The following is a 13,722-nucleotide window of genomic DNA, read 5'->3' on the forward strand; positions in this document are numbered from 1 at the left end:
ATAAGAAGGTTTGATCCTTTAATATCACGGTGAAGAACTCCTCGGCTATGGCAATGCTCGAGCCCCGAGAGTAGTTGCTCCATATAGCATTTAACCTGAAAACATAGACATTACTAACACGGTTAGGATTTGCCTCGCAACTCTGTGTTGTGACTGAAATCTATATCACCAAGGAAATAACCTGTTGCTCGGTGAATTTAATGTCAGGACTTGCAGCAAGACCAGCTAAATCATGATGCATATAACGGAAAACCAAGTATAAACTACTCGACATCCTCGAAGTAACCAAACCTTCCAGTTTAATGACATTGGGATGATCCAATCTCCTCAAAATCAGAATCTCCCTAGCCATAAATCTCAAGCTCTCACGTTCATTAACATCACAACGCACTTTCTTTAACGCCACAATGTTTCCTGTCAACAGATCTTTCGCCTTGTACACATTACTATAAGTTCCTGATCCAATCTACACACACACATAAACAACAAAATTCAATTACACAAAGTCATTGCAAGGAACAAAACGAAAACAGATAATGCTCTCACCTTCTCAATCTTCTCAAAAGAATCAGCTTTTCGTGGAAGCCATCCGCTCAGAGCTTCTCCACAGACTTCAGACAACCATGATGGCCATCCAGCTGCAACTTGTTCACCGAGCAAATTCTTTGGCGGGTTGCTTCGTCTCGGGTCAGGCTTAGACCTTTTCCTTTCCCCTTTAGATTTCCTCTCTTTGGCCTCTGTCACAACAAAGCCATTCTCTTCCTTCTGATCCACAACAGCTTCGTGATGATTCCTAACCTCCTCACCATTAGAAGCAGAAGCGACGACAACATCAGCACTAGTGCTCTCTGTTGCCTCGGTTTTGGTCACAGACACATTGTTAACTTGTTGCCGTTTAGACTCAATCCTAGTACTAACTTCGTCTCTAGACCCAAAAACTGATCCTGATGATCCGGGTCGACCCAATACACAACCCATCTCATCAAACTAACCTTCATCTGCTCAACATGTTTCTAAAAGAGATCTCTTTGACACAATCAAAAAAGTCTGTCTCTTTGAAATCAACTTTAACTGCAACAAACACACACATAGATGGAAAATTCAAAATTGGGTACAGCTCGAAACCCAGGAAAAGTATCACATCGAAGATCAGATTTGACTAAAACNCCTCACCATTAGAAGCAGAAGCGACGACAACATCAGCACTAGTGCTCTCTGTTGCCTCGGTTTTGGTCACAGACACATTGTTAACTTGTTGCCGTTTAGACTCAATCCTAGTACTAACTTCGTCTCTAGACCCAAAAACTGATCCTGATGATCCGGGTCGACCCAATACACAACCCATCTCATCAAACTAACCTTCATCTGCTCAACATGTTTCTAAAAGAGATCTCTTTGACACAATCAAAAAAGTCTGTCTCTTTGAAATCAACTTTAACTGCAACAAACACACACATAGATGGAAAATTCAAAATTGGGTACAGCTCGAAACCCAGGAAAAGTATCACATCGAAGATCAGATTTGACTAAAACAGGAAACTTTGAATAAGAAAAATAAAAAAAGGGGGTTGGTGAAATTCACTTACTTTATGATCGAGGAGACGCGAAATTCTCAACCCAGCTGGTCAAATCTGAAACTTGAACAGAGTAAAACAGCTGCAGGGAGAGAACCCAAAAAAAAGTAAGAAACAGAGAAACAAAAATTAAACCCTAGTTCTGAGAGAAAGAGAGAAGTCAGGCTGTGAGAGACAAGTCAAAGGAAGAAGGTAAAGATCTGAGAAAGAAAAAACTTGTTTAAAATTTTAGAGACATACACAGACACAACCAAAGCTGACTCAAAACTCAGGAGAAGAGACAACAAAATTGAACAAAAATAGGAATGAAAAATGAGGGATTTCAAAAATTCAACAAAGAGAGGCAAACAAACAAAAAAATAAAGAAAGACAAAAAGGAAAAGGGAAAAATGGATGATGGAGTCCAGAAGATTTAAAAATGAAACCTTTAAAGCTAAAAAGAAAAAGATTTTAAAAACCAATTAGGGCTTTGGCAAAAAAAATAAAAATAAAAGGCAAGGGTGATACTGATACATACATACATAGCTATACGGAGTTTTGTAGACCAATACATACACTATTACACCATTAATTATGAAAGAAAGAGACGGACTAAAATCTAATATATCCTTGCAATCAAACTTTTATTCTTATATCCCCTTCGATAATAACAAACATATATATATATATTTTTAATTAAAAATGTGGTTAAAGACAAAAAAAACCCTAATATCCTTTTGTTATTTACAGATCCAACCACCTTAATACCCACCCAAACCCACAAAATTCAGACAATCCACTTAAAATCGGATCTCCTCTTTAACAACCAACTTTTCGAATTCCTTCATTCACGAAATCCCCTCTCCCTCGATCAAATCCCGCTTAATTATTCTTCTCCCTCAAGTGCAACTAAGGATAACTCGATTCTGGGTAAGTTGAAATCGGTTGGTGTTTCTCGAATTTGGGTTATTTGTTTTTCAAAATCGGTAATATGGGTTTCGATTTTCGGTAATTTGGTTTTCAATTTTGGGGTTTCGTCGATTTCTTTCATGAATTGGAGTGAAGTGGAAGTTGAAATCGGTTGTTTTTTTTGTGTGCAAGAGTCGTAATGGTTCGTACAAAGAACCCAAGCTATGTGGAAAAATCGAATCCCCCAGCAGATCTCGAAAAAGAAGGAAATCGTGGGGATGAATCTGAACGTGATTCCGATAAGACGAACTCAATTGAGAAGTCAAATGATAAGGATTCATCGGTATGTATCTTCTCTATATTGTATAACCGTTCAAATAAGAATTCGTTCTAAAAAGTATAACTGTATAACTTAGGAAAACTTAGAAAAAGTATAACTTAGAAAAACTTGGTATAACTAGATATGTGTCTTGCAGGGATCTGAGGATGAATGCGACGTAATGCAACCTCTGAATATGTACTTCGATTACTCCCAGTATACGAAGCCTTTCAAGATGTCTGGAAAGTGTTTTATTTCAGAGACGGTAAACTTATTAGGCGGTCATCTTAAAGAAGAGGAGTTAAATTGGTTCTTAGGGCACCCACAGTTCAAGCATTTCTTCCATATGCCTAAGGATTTGAATCATAAGTTGATGGGTATGTGGATGTTGTTGCTTCGCACGGCGTAAGAAGGGGACGGGACCTTCCGTTGTCGTAAGGACTCCTATTATAACAAGGCAGAAAAACTCGAAAAAGTAAGGAGCATGTGAACCTTTATGAGTCAGTATGTGAACTCTTTGGTTGTTTTTATGGTTTTTGTTAAGTACTCGGAATGTTTAACTAGGTACAACTCTCTTTTTTTAAGTACAATTCTCTTTTTTAAGTACAACTCTATGTTTTTAGGTACAACTTGGTTGGAATGTTAAAGTAAGTACAACTATGTTTTTAAGTACAACACTCAGTTTGCATCAAAATTTATGTTGTGTGTTTAAGCAGACAAAATAACACACAAGAACAAGACAAATTACCGGCAATCGGCAAATGGAACCACACAAACGAACCTTAGTTGTACTATTACAAAGAACAAGTTTTACTTAGTTGTACTATTACAAAGTACTATGTAGTTGTACCATCTTCCAAGAACAAGTTCTACTTAGTCGTACCATCTTCCGAGACATACCACAAGAAAACATCCAAAAAAAACGAGAAAACATATTTTCTTAATTTTCTTCATATCTCTGCTCCTATCCATCTTCAGCTGTCTATATTAGATTTCAAGATTTGAGATGACCCAGAAATCGCAAAAACCCAGAAATCGAAAACCCAGAGAGAGGAATCGAAAACCCAGAAATCGAAAACCCAAAAAACCCAGAGAGAGGAAATTTTGTTTTTGTTTTTGGACCCAGAAATCGCAAGAGAGAGGGAGAGGGGAGAGGAATGAATTTTTTTTGGACCCCCCAAAATCGCAAATCGATTGGAAGCCCTAGATAATTCGCTCCAATTTAATTTTTCAAAAATTAAAATTTTGTTTGACACATAAAAAACACGTGTAGTCGCCAATTTAAACACGTGTAGCCGCCAATTTACACATGTGTAGCCGCCAAAATGCACTAGTTGTTCCAAGTTTTCAGATTGTACCGATCTTGACAAGTTGTACAATTCCGAATTTTTTATTGTAATTAGTTATACCATGTCAAAACCCAATAATTTTAGTTGCACACATGGTTTATGGTTAATTGAGATACATTTACACATGTTCATGCGATCATATGTTTGAAAACATAATTTTCTAAACTTTTGTAATTATATGTGGTTTACAACGACAAAGTAACCCTTAAAGTATAAGGTGTTTCATGATAAACTTTGAATATGATGAAAATTGTTATGACAATTCTTTCTTTCAATTAGTAATGTATATTTAATATTTTTGTTGTTAATTATTTATACAATTGTCATATTTATTTTTATTTGAAAATTTATAAATAATAATATAGTTATTTTGTTTTTTTTAATTATCAATTTTTAATTATAAAAGTTTAATTACAATTTTTAATTATAAATAATAATATAATTATTTTTGGCAACTAACCTAAGGAAGATAATCACAATTTAACTGAAATAAGTTTTTCCTTAAAGATAAGCAAACATGTCTATCAAGATAATTCACAAAAAACAAACACACACAAATGACAATAGTTGTACCGAGGGAAAAATATGTTTTACTAAGTTCTCCAAATAAGAAACTAAGTCTGAGAACTCTCACTATCAAACCAGCTCCTACTCGAATTTTTCTTCTTCTTCCTGCGTCCATGTTCTCCGGCTGATGGAATCCTTTTTGTTGGTTTTCTTCCTCTTTTTGTGACATAAAAATTAGGAAGAACAATCTTAGCACGTACATCGTCACGGACCGTCCTCGAATACCCCAATGCCCACTGCTCCATCCCCCTGATTTATTTCAACATTATTCACGACTTCCACATGCAAAACTTGGAATTGATCTGGATTCATTTCCAAATAACACATCAGATCATCATTATCACGTATGTGTATCGGTCTCTTAGGATGCACTGATTCGGGAACGTAACTCAATTTTAGCTCAGTCATAGTTTCATCAACCTTTGCCTTTCTGCATATTTTCTGAACCAATGCAGAATAACTGACCTCTTCAATAGATGTCTCCATTCTAAGAGATTGATGAACTTTTTCTCTTGAAATCCATCTTAGTTCATTTTCCCTTGTTGCATAATATCCCCCGTAATCAAAAACGATGATTATCCGACGATTATTATTCATTGTGCCTGAAATAAAATAAAAAACTCACATTGGAACCTCTGTCGTGTAAATAGTATTACCAAGTTGTACCAAACTTGTGTTAGTTGTACCCGTCTAAGTTGTATCAAACTATTACCAGTTGTACCAAATACTAGCTAGCGATTGTACCCGTATCAGTTATACCTAGTCTACCAGTTGTACTACATCGACTCCACAAAATCACTATTTATTTCGGAATATTTTTACGATTCAGTTCGAATGAAGTGTTAGAATCCACTTAGTATGCGACCCATTTCGACACTAATACAAATGAGAATAAATTGAATGAGCATTCAAGGTATATACCCTAATTGCTTTAGGATGAACCTCAACAACACAAGAACCCTAATTGCATTGGTAAATAAATGTAAGAATATCACCTGAATCTTTTTATTCTAGAAGACGAAGAAGAAGAAGAAGAAGAAGGATTGGTTGAACTGCTTCGAATTTAGGCTTTTTATTTACTTCAAAAACTCTTTTTTTTTTTTTTTTTGAATCAGACAAAAAAAAGGAATAAATATGGAAACAGACGAATGATCTGTTGGCTGTTTATTATTATAATGATGTGTAATTGTTTTTGTTTGGACGTAACACACACAGAGGTCAAAAAGGCTCAAAGTTACTCTACTCTTCTGCGGTTTTGCCCCCACCAACTTTTAATTATAAAACATAACCTCAACATTTTCTTATTACAAGTTTCGTTGTTTATTCTCTTTTCAGATTTCAAACTAGTCATTAATAATATATATTTAATGACTAATACATATATTTCGAAATCATTTTCTTACAAATGGTTGGTTTCATAATTGCATTACAATACATGTGACTATTAAAAATGATTCTTTGTCACTAATAACGGTTAATTTCGGATATGAAACGGCTATTAGAGCAAAATTCATTTTTTACGAAGGTCTAATGGTGGTGCTAAAGAAGTGGGTTTTTGTCAATGACAAGGATCACAAAGAAGAATTTTGATCTATTGGTCAAACATTATTTGTTTTTTTAACTTAAGTGAAGAAGAATATTTGGTAATGTATCCACCTAATTTTGGAATTGTATCATTAAAAATATAACACTATGATTTCTTTTTGTTAGAAACTTAGAATAGAAAATTGGAAGAAAAAAAAAAAAAATGTAACAATTATGATACATAATGAGAGTTTTCTTCATCTGTCCAATCAAAGAAGCTCCTTTATCAAGACTCAGTTTGTAAACCAAACAAGGAACAAAGGCTAAGGTATTAGTGATTACTTCTGTCCTTTAAGAGAATATAAACCATTTTCTCTCTTCTTCTTTTTATTTCTTTTCTCTTTTTGTGACTAAAAGCTTTGTATGTTATTCATTCCAAGCATTGTAAACTACAAATCATCATTATGCCAGACAATTTTACTAATTCTAATGACCTAACTCATCAATTTTTGGGTTATTTTGAAAAATTGTGCCAGACAATATCCAAGATAAACATGCATTATACATAGTCAACAACGAAAAATAGGATCGTGAAAAAAGAGATACTCCGGCTGTAAATCTATAAATCAAATCTCAGTATTTTATATGGTAGATCTACAGACACGTTTAGTAGCAAATACTACTAGTTGATTTTATCGGAATACATTATTTCCCATTCCAGATATGATGAAATAATAGAAGAAAAACATGCTGGAAGAAGAATAATATTGTACATATAAATTATTAAAAAAAAAAGAGTTCCAAAATTAATCATCTAAGAAGATTAGAGAACATAATATAAAGTCTGAGGGTAAAGGATTTAAATATGAATTCATCATTCAAAATGATAATTTCAGGCAAATAAGTAAACGCCTTAACAGCTATTCCTCTAGATAATAATAATGCAAATTCCACAAAAAAAAACACTAATCTTACACTCAGAGATCTCTCAAAATCTGTTTCTGTCCCTCAGTCCTTGTTCTTCTTTTTCTTCTCTTTCTTATCTTTCTTCTTGGCTGGTGTTTCAGTTGTTTCTTCTTCCTCGTGCTTTCTCTTCTTCTTATTCTTCTTCTCCTCCTTTGCAACCTCTACAACTTCAGTTTCTGCTTCAGCTTTCTTCTTCTTCTTTTTCTTTGATGCTTCCTCCTTTTCTGCTTCCTCTTCTTCTTCCACCTTCTTCTTCTTCTTTTTCTTATCTTTCTTCTTCGATGACTCCTCACCGTCCTCAGATTTAGCTGGCGTTTGCCCAAGAAGAGAATCTGCAGCAGTGTTGTAAGTCTGCACATACAAACAGTTAAAAGATTACTTCACCATAAACCCAAGCACAAGCAAATAGATATAAAACTCAACAGCAACAATTAGAAGAAGAAAGTGTAGAAACAAACAAAGAGACAATGATCTCGACCTTAGCAGGAGTGATAAGACCACCGGATCCCTTCTTCTTATCCTTGTCATACACCTCAATCTTAGGTTTGCCTTTAGCTGAACCAGACAGACGGCCTAAATCTTTTCCTTCAAGATTTCTCAACCTTGCTTCAAGCTGTGAGATATTTAACACGCACCAGAAACATCATCAGTTATGAAGGAAAAAATTATGAGCTAAGATTGTTCAGAGAGATGCCAATAATAGGAAAACTACTGAAGATTGTTACCTTAGCGCGGTTTTCAAGTCCCATAGTGTTATCTTGGCCATCACCAAGTGCATCAAACCTAATAGCAAGAGCAGATTTAGCAGCTAATGACCGCGAGATCTTTCCCTTGTGCTTTGGTGCTGCTTGACCAACAACTGATGCGTGGTAGATCAAACCGTACTTGGGTGTGGCATGTTTTGTCTTAAGAGCTCTAAAGAGAGCTTTCTCAGCTCCAAGTATCTGAACGGTACTTCCAGGTTGCTTGGAAAGGTTCAATAAACTACCTCCATGAGAAATTGGACGAGCACCAACTAGTTCTCCAACCAGGGCAGTCAGATTGGGAGCAACAGTGTTCATTCTGCTCTTCAGGTAATCATAAAGCTGAGCTCTGTACTCAGACAGAGAAAGAACCTGGTCACAGAGTTCCCGGATGTGCAGCAAGTCAAGGTCACTGACTTCTGTTCCCATGGATATCACAGCTGCTTCCTTCAGATCTGCCTCAATTTCCTCAGATAGGATCTGCAATGAAACCAGAAACAGGAGAATATAGTATCATTAATCAAAGCGTTTTTGGTTCATGGAATTCTATTTACACAGTATACAATAAACTTACCTCAGAGAAGTCAAGTTTAGCAGCATTAATCCGGTTGCCCATCAATTTAACAGATTTGGCGTATAGGATATTGTCTGATATGATCTTAGCAAGCTCGGGAAAATGCCATCCGTACCATTCTCTAACCCTCATCGCATACGTGTTTAGTTCTTTGTCAAGATCATCGAGCAGACCGATAGCTTGGATAATCATGGTATCCACCTGAGAAAAACTAAACCGTTAAGAGATGCAAGAAAAGCAAAGACAAACACAGGATACGTTGGACAATCAAATGGTAGTTTATTATAGAAGCTCCATAGTTCAACACAGGTTAGCTCCTTTAAATCCATAAACAAATTCATATACTTTAAACGTCACCATATAAAAACACCAATATAACTTGTCAGGAGTAGAAATACCTTGTCAGAGCTAAACTTGAGCTTATATCTAGCAAGGCTGTGAGACAAACCCAATCTCATAGGAGCCATGTCTTGATCACCCAAACCAGATAAGAGCTCTGTAAACTGACTTCTAACACCTCGGAGAAGCTCCATCACAGCATTGTTGTGAACACAGTCGATTTTCTGTATTGAATTAAGAACTTGCATAAGAAACAAATACAGGCCAAACAGATATAAGGGTGTAATAATGGAAAAACTCTAGTGAACTACACACCAGTTTCTCCTTGATAACATTCCCAAGCTTTGAATCAGCCACAGCCAAGGTTTCACCTTCACAATTAGCTTTCAAAAACTTGCGCAGACCTTTGCTTGGAGTTCCCTCATGCAATTTAACAACTGCTTCAAGAGCTTCAGATGTGTTGTCGAACTTGTCGAAAGCCTTTAGCTTAACAATCTGGTACATCAACAAAATTTAATGAGAAACACAAACACCAGACACTCGGCATGTAATAATGCATAAAGAAAAGCAAAAAAAAATTCACCTTTCGTGCTGAGTCTGGAGTCTCGAACTCTTTAGCCAAATCCTGCAGATAAAATGTAAAAAAAAAAAAAAAGTTGAAATTGATGACATAAAAAGAGCAACTAAAATAGAGAAGCCAAGGTTGGAGCTAGACAACTCACCTCGAGATTAGCGAGCTTTCCTTCATCTTTCACTTTAAAGAGGGCAAAACCCGCCGGTGTCTCAACTAGTACGATCATCTTCACAAAACTCTCAAGTCTGTATCCTAATTAGAAAATTAAGACAAACACTTGAATCAGAACAGTGAAGAAGATATGTAAAAGTTAACGTTTTGATATCAGAATCTAGCAATAAACACCATTCACTATAAACCCTATTCCTTATCTTGGTTACACATAAGAAAATACAACCATCAAAGCCAGTAAAACTCTGTCTACGTATTCAAAACTCCACAATCTTCATAAAAAAAAAAAGAAAAGTTCAAATATTGAAGAAGCATTCATGGTGAAGGAAAGAGAGAGAGAGAGATTCAATCAATACCTGAGTTACTCAAAGCTGCTGCAGCTGCTGTGAAAGAGTGGAAGAAGAAGAAGAAGACGGAGACGGGACAATCACTTAGGGTTTTAAGAGGGTATTATTATAGCTGTTAAAGAGAGACTCGGGCCTCTCTCAAGAACGCTGCGTTTTATAAGCTATAAAAAGGGGTATCTCTGTAACTTGCAAAAACCTGGGGTTGAGTTTTAGGCGGCCCAACAATGGTTTTATAGTTTTCAGATAATGGGCCTGAGTGAACCATTTAACCTGGCCCGTTTATATGAATCTTAAAAACGCACCGTCTTAGTGTTCTCTCTTTCTTTCTCCTTGTGAGTTTCTCTCTCTCTTTGTGAGATTTCGTCTGGAGATACCCCTAATAGAGCTCGAGAAGCTTCAAGGCACGGTTTCAAATTTTCTCGTCTTTTTCATACTTTTATACAACTTTTTTACTCTGATTTTGCCAAAGCTTCATCTAATTAGGTTCCGTAGATACTGAAAACAAAATCACGATTTCGTCTCTTGTTGTTTAGGGTTTAACTCAGTGAGTTGTGTGATTTAGAGTCTTAAGAAAGCTCATATGTTCTTTAATATGTTTGATACTTACATGGAAAAACCTAATTTTGCAGGAAGTTATGGCGAGTGAAGATGAATCGATTGAACAAAAGGCTGCTGCTCGTAAAGAGGCACTTAGAGCTCTAAGGGCAGCTCAGGAACTGTCCGAGACCAAGGAAGACGGAGAAGATGATACAGTCGAAGAAGAGTGAGTATGCTTTTTGTTCTTTGCATATAATATATGTTGTCTACTCTATCTTGATTTCTATCGACTGTCTTGTTTCGAAGAGCAATTTACCTTTAGAGGAGGAACCAATCTGTTTCTTGTTGTGTGTTGTTGACTAATGCAAAACTAGGAGCTTCCCTAGGGCTTTGGATTTGATTCTCTCTTTTACTGTCACCACCCACCATTTTGTGATATAGTGGTGTTTATTTATGCCTAGTCCTTTACCAAACAGTTTTGCTATTACAGATTGTATTCTTGTGTGTACTTTTTTGACTAGTTGATTGGTTTTTGTTGCTTGATTAATTCGTGCTAAAATACTTCTTTTTTTGTGCTTGATTGCTCGTGATTTTACAGTGGTCCAGCCATGAAATTTAGAAATTATGTTCCTCAAGCTAAGGAGCTTCAGGATGGTAAACTTGCTCCACCAGAGCTACCTCAATTCGAAGACCCGATAGTTGCACTTCCAGCTGCTGTGGAGAAGAAAGAGGTTTGTGACTGACCACAATAGCCCTCTTGTGTTTGGAATTTTTTTTTACTTGACTCGTTCCACGAAAAGCTTTAAACGGAATTTGTCTTTTGCAGGACCCATTTGTCAACATTGCTCCAAAGAAGCCTAACTGGGACCTTCGAAGAGATGTGCAGAAGAAGCTTGATAAGCTCGAAAGGCGGACTCAAAAAGCAATGTATAAACTCATGGGTAAGTGGCAACTGTTTCTATATTCTTGATATTATCTGTGGAAGCTTGATTAAGCAATTTTAAGTTTTATGAAGGATAGATTAATAAGACCTTTCATTTGTCTACGGTTCATGATTAACACTTTGAACACCAAAACTGTTGGTTTATCACTTCCAAAATAGAGTGATATGTTTGTATTTTTTAGTATGGAACTAACATATGCATTTTCATCTTGTAATTACAGCTGAGCATGAGAAAGAACGTGAGATAACGGAAGCTGATGGTAACACCATAGAAAGTTGAAAGCTGAAAGACATCATCAAAGAAGCCACCGAACATTATTATTCTACTTAATTTTGTATAACCGTTAAAGCTTCTATTCGAAGTGACTAGACCATAGGTCTTGATTTCTCCTCTTGTGAAAAAACTTACTGCCATAGGCATACACAGAGTATGTTTATGTTCTCATTTGTCAAGAAAAAAGTGCGGTTTGTGTTTTTTCAAGATTTGGTCCGTTCAACATCGGTTTTACCATAGACTGATCACTAAAGGAACTGTGTTATTTGTTTTGAATTAATTTGCTTTGGTTATGTTAACTTCGTTAAAAATAAAAACCTCCCAAATTAAAACCAAATTACAATTTGATTTCGGGATAGTTCGCCTGTTGTAGCCAGCCGAATCTGAGCAGGGAATTTGCCTGAACTTATGACAAGTTCCATGACTTTCCGACCGAGTCTGATGAGAAAACAACAGAGAGCTCCTAAGAAGTTTCTGCCGAGTATGTTGCTTCGCAGTGGGTGTTGGTTTTTAGACACAACATTGGTTTATTATTATTTGAGGAAACAATCAAAAATAGTTTTTGTTTTCCAAAGCTCAAACCTAATGTACAAGTTCAGTAAAGCTTTCGACACCATCTCATCTAAAATCTTGGACCTTTATTGGTGCCCAATTCTCATGTATCCGAGCTCCAAAGAACAGTATTATTCTCCAGCATGAAGCTGAGTAAACACTAGGCCAAGATAAACCAAGATTTATGCTTTTCGAGGAACAAGCAATGAAAAGCTATAGACTTCCATGTGATTAAAAGCACCACCAGACAGATCCCCAATCTGTAGAGCAATAAAGGATATCGTGATATTCAATTTTCAAGGCTTCGATCAACATAAACTTATATGGTCCTATCATTGTTTCAAATGGAAAAGAGCTATCTACAAAGGCTTTGGTATCCAGAGTTGTGAATAAAGCTCACATGAAAAATCTACCAACTCAGTATCTCTAATTTTCTTTCTGATGGAAATACCTATTATGAAATCACCTTCCCAAGTAAAAAAACATCAAGTCAGATGGAGCCTGAGATTAGTACTCCACAAATTCATCTTAACAAACACACCAACATCAAGCATTTTCATAAGTTTTCACCCTTTTCTAATAATTTACCTCAAAAGTTATCTAGCTATAGCCACTCTGTAGTTGAGAATTAGATCCTCAGATTTTTTCCATATATATGCCCGTACAGTTGCTAAACTCATATCTGGAGATAAGACCTGAAATAGTCACAGAAAAGCAGCTTGCTCAGCCTCATACTCCAAACAATTAATTGAGACCCGTGAAAAAGAACAACACTCTAAGTGATCAGAAGTTGAGCAAATAATTGAATCTCTTGAAGTCTGACTTACCTGGTTATTGCATAAGATTTCGATGGAAGGTCTAAGTTTCTGCCACGGCTTTAAACCAGACTGTAGTAATCCATTTCCTGCAAACAGTGGCTGAGGTTGTCCTCCTGAAACACTTGCTGCATCTATAGCTAGACTATCCAACGGATTGTCAAGGACCATCTTTTCCACAACGTAATTGGTAACCTACATAGACATGTACGAAGCCACTGAATAACAGAGATGGCAAGCAAAACTACAATTTCAACTTACAGATAAATGCATAAATGTACCTTGTGAACTCTTAAGATCCGGGGTGCACTAAGTTTCCCTAGTGTAACCACTTGCACAGTTGAACCTTCACATGGATGTAGGAAGAAGCTTAATCTGGAAATTTGAAGAACTTTCAAAGTCAGAGATTTTATGGAAGATGTTTTATCTATTTATATAAAAATGTAAGAACATATGTGATGAAAATGCTAAAAGTCCAAACTATTTTTTTGATTAGAGAACAAGGTAGTGCCGAATACTTTGTATTTTCTCTAGGTGGAAGGCGATTGTTCAAGACAGCGTCCAAGCACCACAATGGGAAGTCCTTCTCATCTTCAGTTCCAGTAAACTCGGTTATCTTCTTCCTCCATGGTCCTCCTTGAGAACCCTCGGTTATGATGGAAGGAG

The 13,722-nt window shown here is 36.2% G+C and overlaps 4 protein-coding genes across 6 annotated transcripts in view; 1 reads left to right on the forward strand and 3 right to left on the reverse strand.

Annotated features, from left to right (window-relative positions):
* LOC104764144 (probable serine/threonine-protein kinase At1g54610) overlaps nt 1-1,133 on the reverse strand; it is a 4,137-nt gene extending 3,004 nt beyond the window's left edge. Inside the window, exons 1-2 of the mRNA XM_019241596.1 lie at nt 547-1,133; nt 182-466 (exon numbers count right to left, since the gene is read on the reverse strand). Coding sequence (XP_019097141.1) covers nt 182-466; nt 547-978 — 717 coding nt within the window. The 5' untranslated portion in view covers nt 979-1,133. The remainder of the gene's footprint in view (nt 1-181; nt 467-546) is intronic.
* Nucleotides 7,007-10,062, reverse strand: LOC104764145 (probable nucleolar protein 5-2). Of its 2 annotated transcripts, none has more exons than XM_010487606.2 (9): nt 9,945-10,062; nt 9,566-9,662; nt 9,427-9,468; nt 9,159-9,338; nt 8,903-9,067; nt 8,505-8,705; nt 7,913-8,410; nt 7,666-7,800; nt 7,007-7,538 (listed from the first exon to the last, which is right to left on the reverse strand). In XM_010487606.2, the coding sequence occupies exons 2-9, from the start codon at nt 9,641-9,643 to the stop codon at nt 7,230-7,232; spliced, it is 1,608 nt and encodes a 535-aa protein (XP_010485908.1). In that variant the 5' UTR covers nt 9,644-9,662; nt 9,945-10,062; the 3' UTR covers nt 7,007-7,229. The 2 variants fall into 2 exon arrangements, with proteins under 2 accessions (XP_010485908.1, XP_010485906.1); XM_010487604.2 differs by having other exon boundaries at nt 9,566-9,669.
* Nucleotides 10,245-11,914, forward strand: LOC104764146 (coiled-coil domain-containing protein 12). The gene is made up of 5 exons (XM_010487607.2): nt 10,245-10,336; nt 10,565-10,698; nt 11,071-11,203; nt 11,299-11,413; nt 11,637-11,914. The coding sequence occupies exons 2-5, from the start codon at nt 10,571-10,573 to the stop codon at nt 11,693-11,695; spliced, it is 435 nt and encodes a 144-aa protein (XP_010485909.1). The 5' UTR covers nt 10,245-10,336; nt 10,565-10,570; the 3' UTR covers nt 11,696-11,914.
* Nucleotides 12,308-13,722, reverse strand: part of LOC104764147 (WD repeat-containing protein 48-like) — an 8,773-nt gene continuing 7,358 nt past the window's right edge. The window contains exons 16-20 of one of the 2 annotated variants that reach the window (XM_010487608.2): nt 13,575-13,672; nt 13,338-13,431; nt 13,069-13,251; nt 12,830-12,936; nt 12,308-12,501 (exon numbers count right to left, since the gene is read on the reverse strand). In XM_010487608.2, the coding sequence (XP_010485910.1) occupies nt 12,838-12,936; nt 13,069-13,251; nt 13,338-13,431; nt 13,575-13,672 (474 nt within the window). In that variant the 3' untranslated portion in view covers nt 12,308-12,501; nt 12,830-12,837. The remainder of the gene's footprint in view (nt 12,502-12,829; nt 12,937-13,068; nt 13,252-13,337; nt 13,432-13,574; nt 13,673-13,722) is intronic. The other variant, XM_019241415.1, reaches the window with a different exon arrangement.

Source organism: Camelina sativa, chromosome 19, assembly GCF_000633955.1.
Source record: "Camelina sativa cultivar DH55 chromosome 19, Cs, whole genome shotgun sequence".
NCBI lineage: Eukaryota > Viridiplantae > Streptophyta > Magnoliopsida > Brassicales > Brassicaceae > Camelina > Camelina sativa.

Bases quoted from the DNA above. Each gene is read 5' to 3' on its own strand.
- LOC104764146 (XM_010487607.2), top strand. From the start codon at position 10,571: ATGGCGAGTGAAGATGAATCGATTGAACAAAAGGCTGCTGCTCGTAAA. The intron at 10,699-11,070 runs GTGAGTATGCTT...GTGATTTTACAG, and splicing joins GATGATACAGTCGAAGAAGA to TGGTCCAGCCATGAAATTTA. The intron at 11,204-11,298 runs GTTTGTGACTGA...TGTCTTTTGCAG, and splicing joins CTGCTGTGGAGAAGAAAGAG to GACCCATTTGTCAACATTGC.
- LOC104764145 (XM_010487606.2), bottom strand. From the start codon at position 9,643: ATGATCGTACTAGTTGAGACACCGGCGGGTTTTGCCCTCTTTAAAGTG. The intron at 9,339-9,426 runs GTGAATTTTTTT...TTGATGTACCAG, and splicing joins CTCCAGACTCAGCACGAAAG to ATTGTTAAGCTAAAGGCTTT. The intron at 7,801-7,912 runs GTAACAATCTTC...AATATCTCACAG, and splicing joins GACTTGAAAACCGCGCTAAG to CTTGAAGCAAGGTTGAGAAA.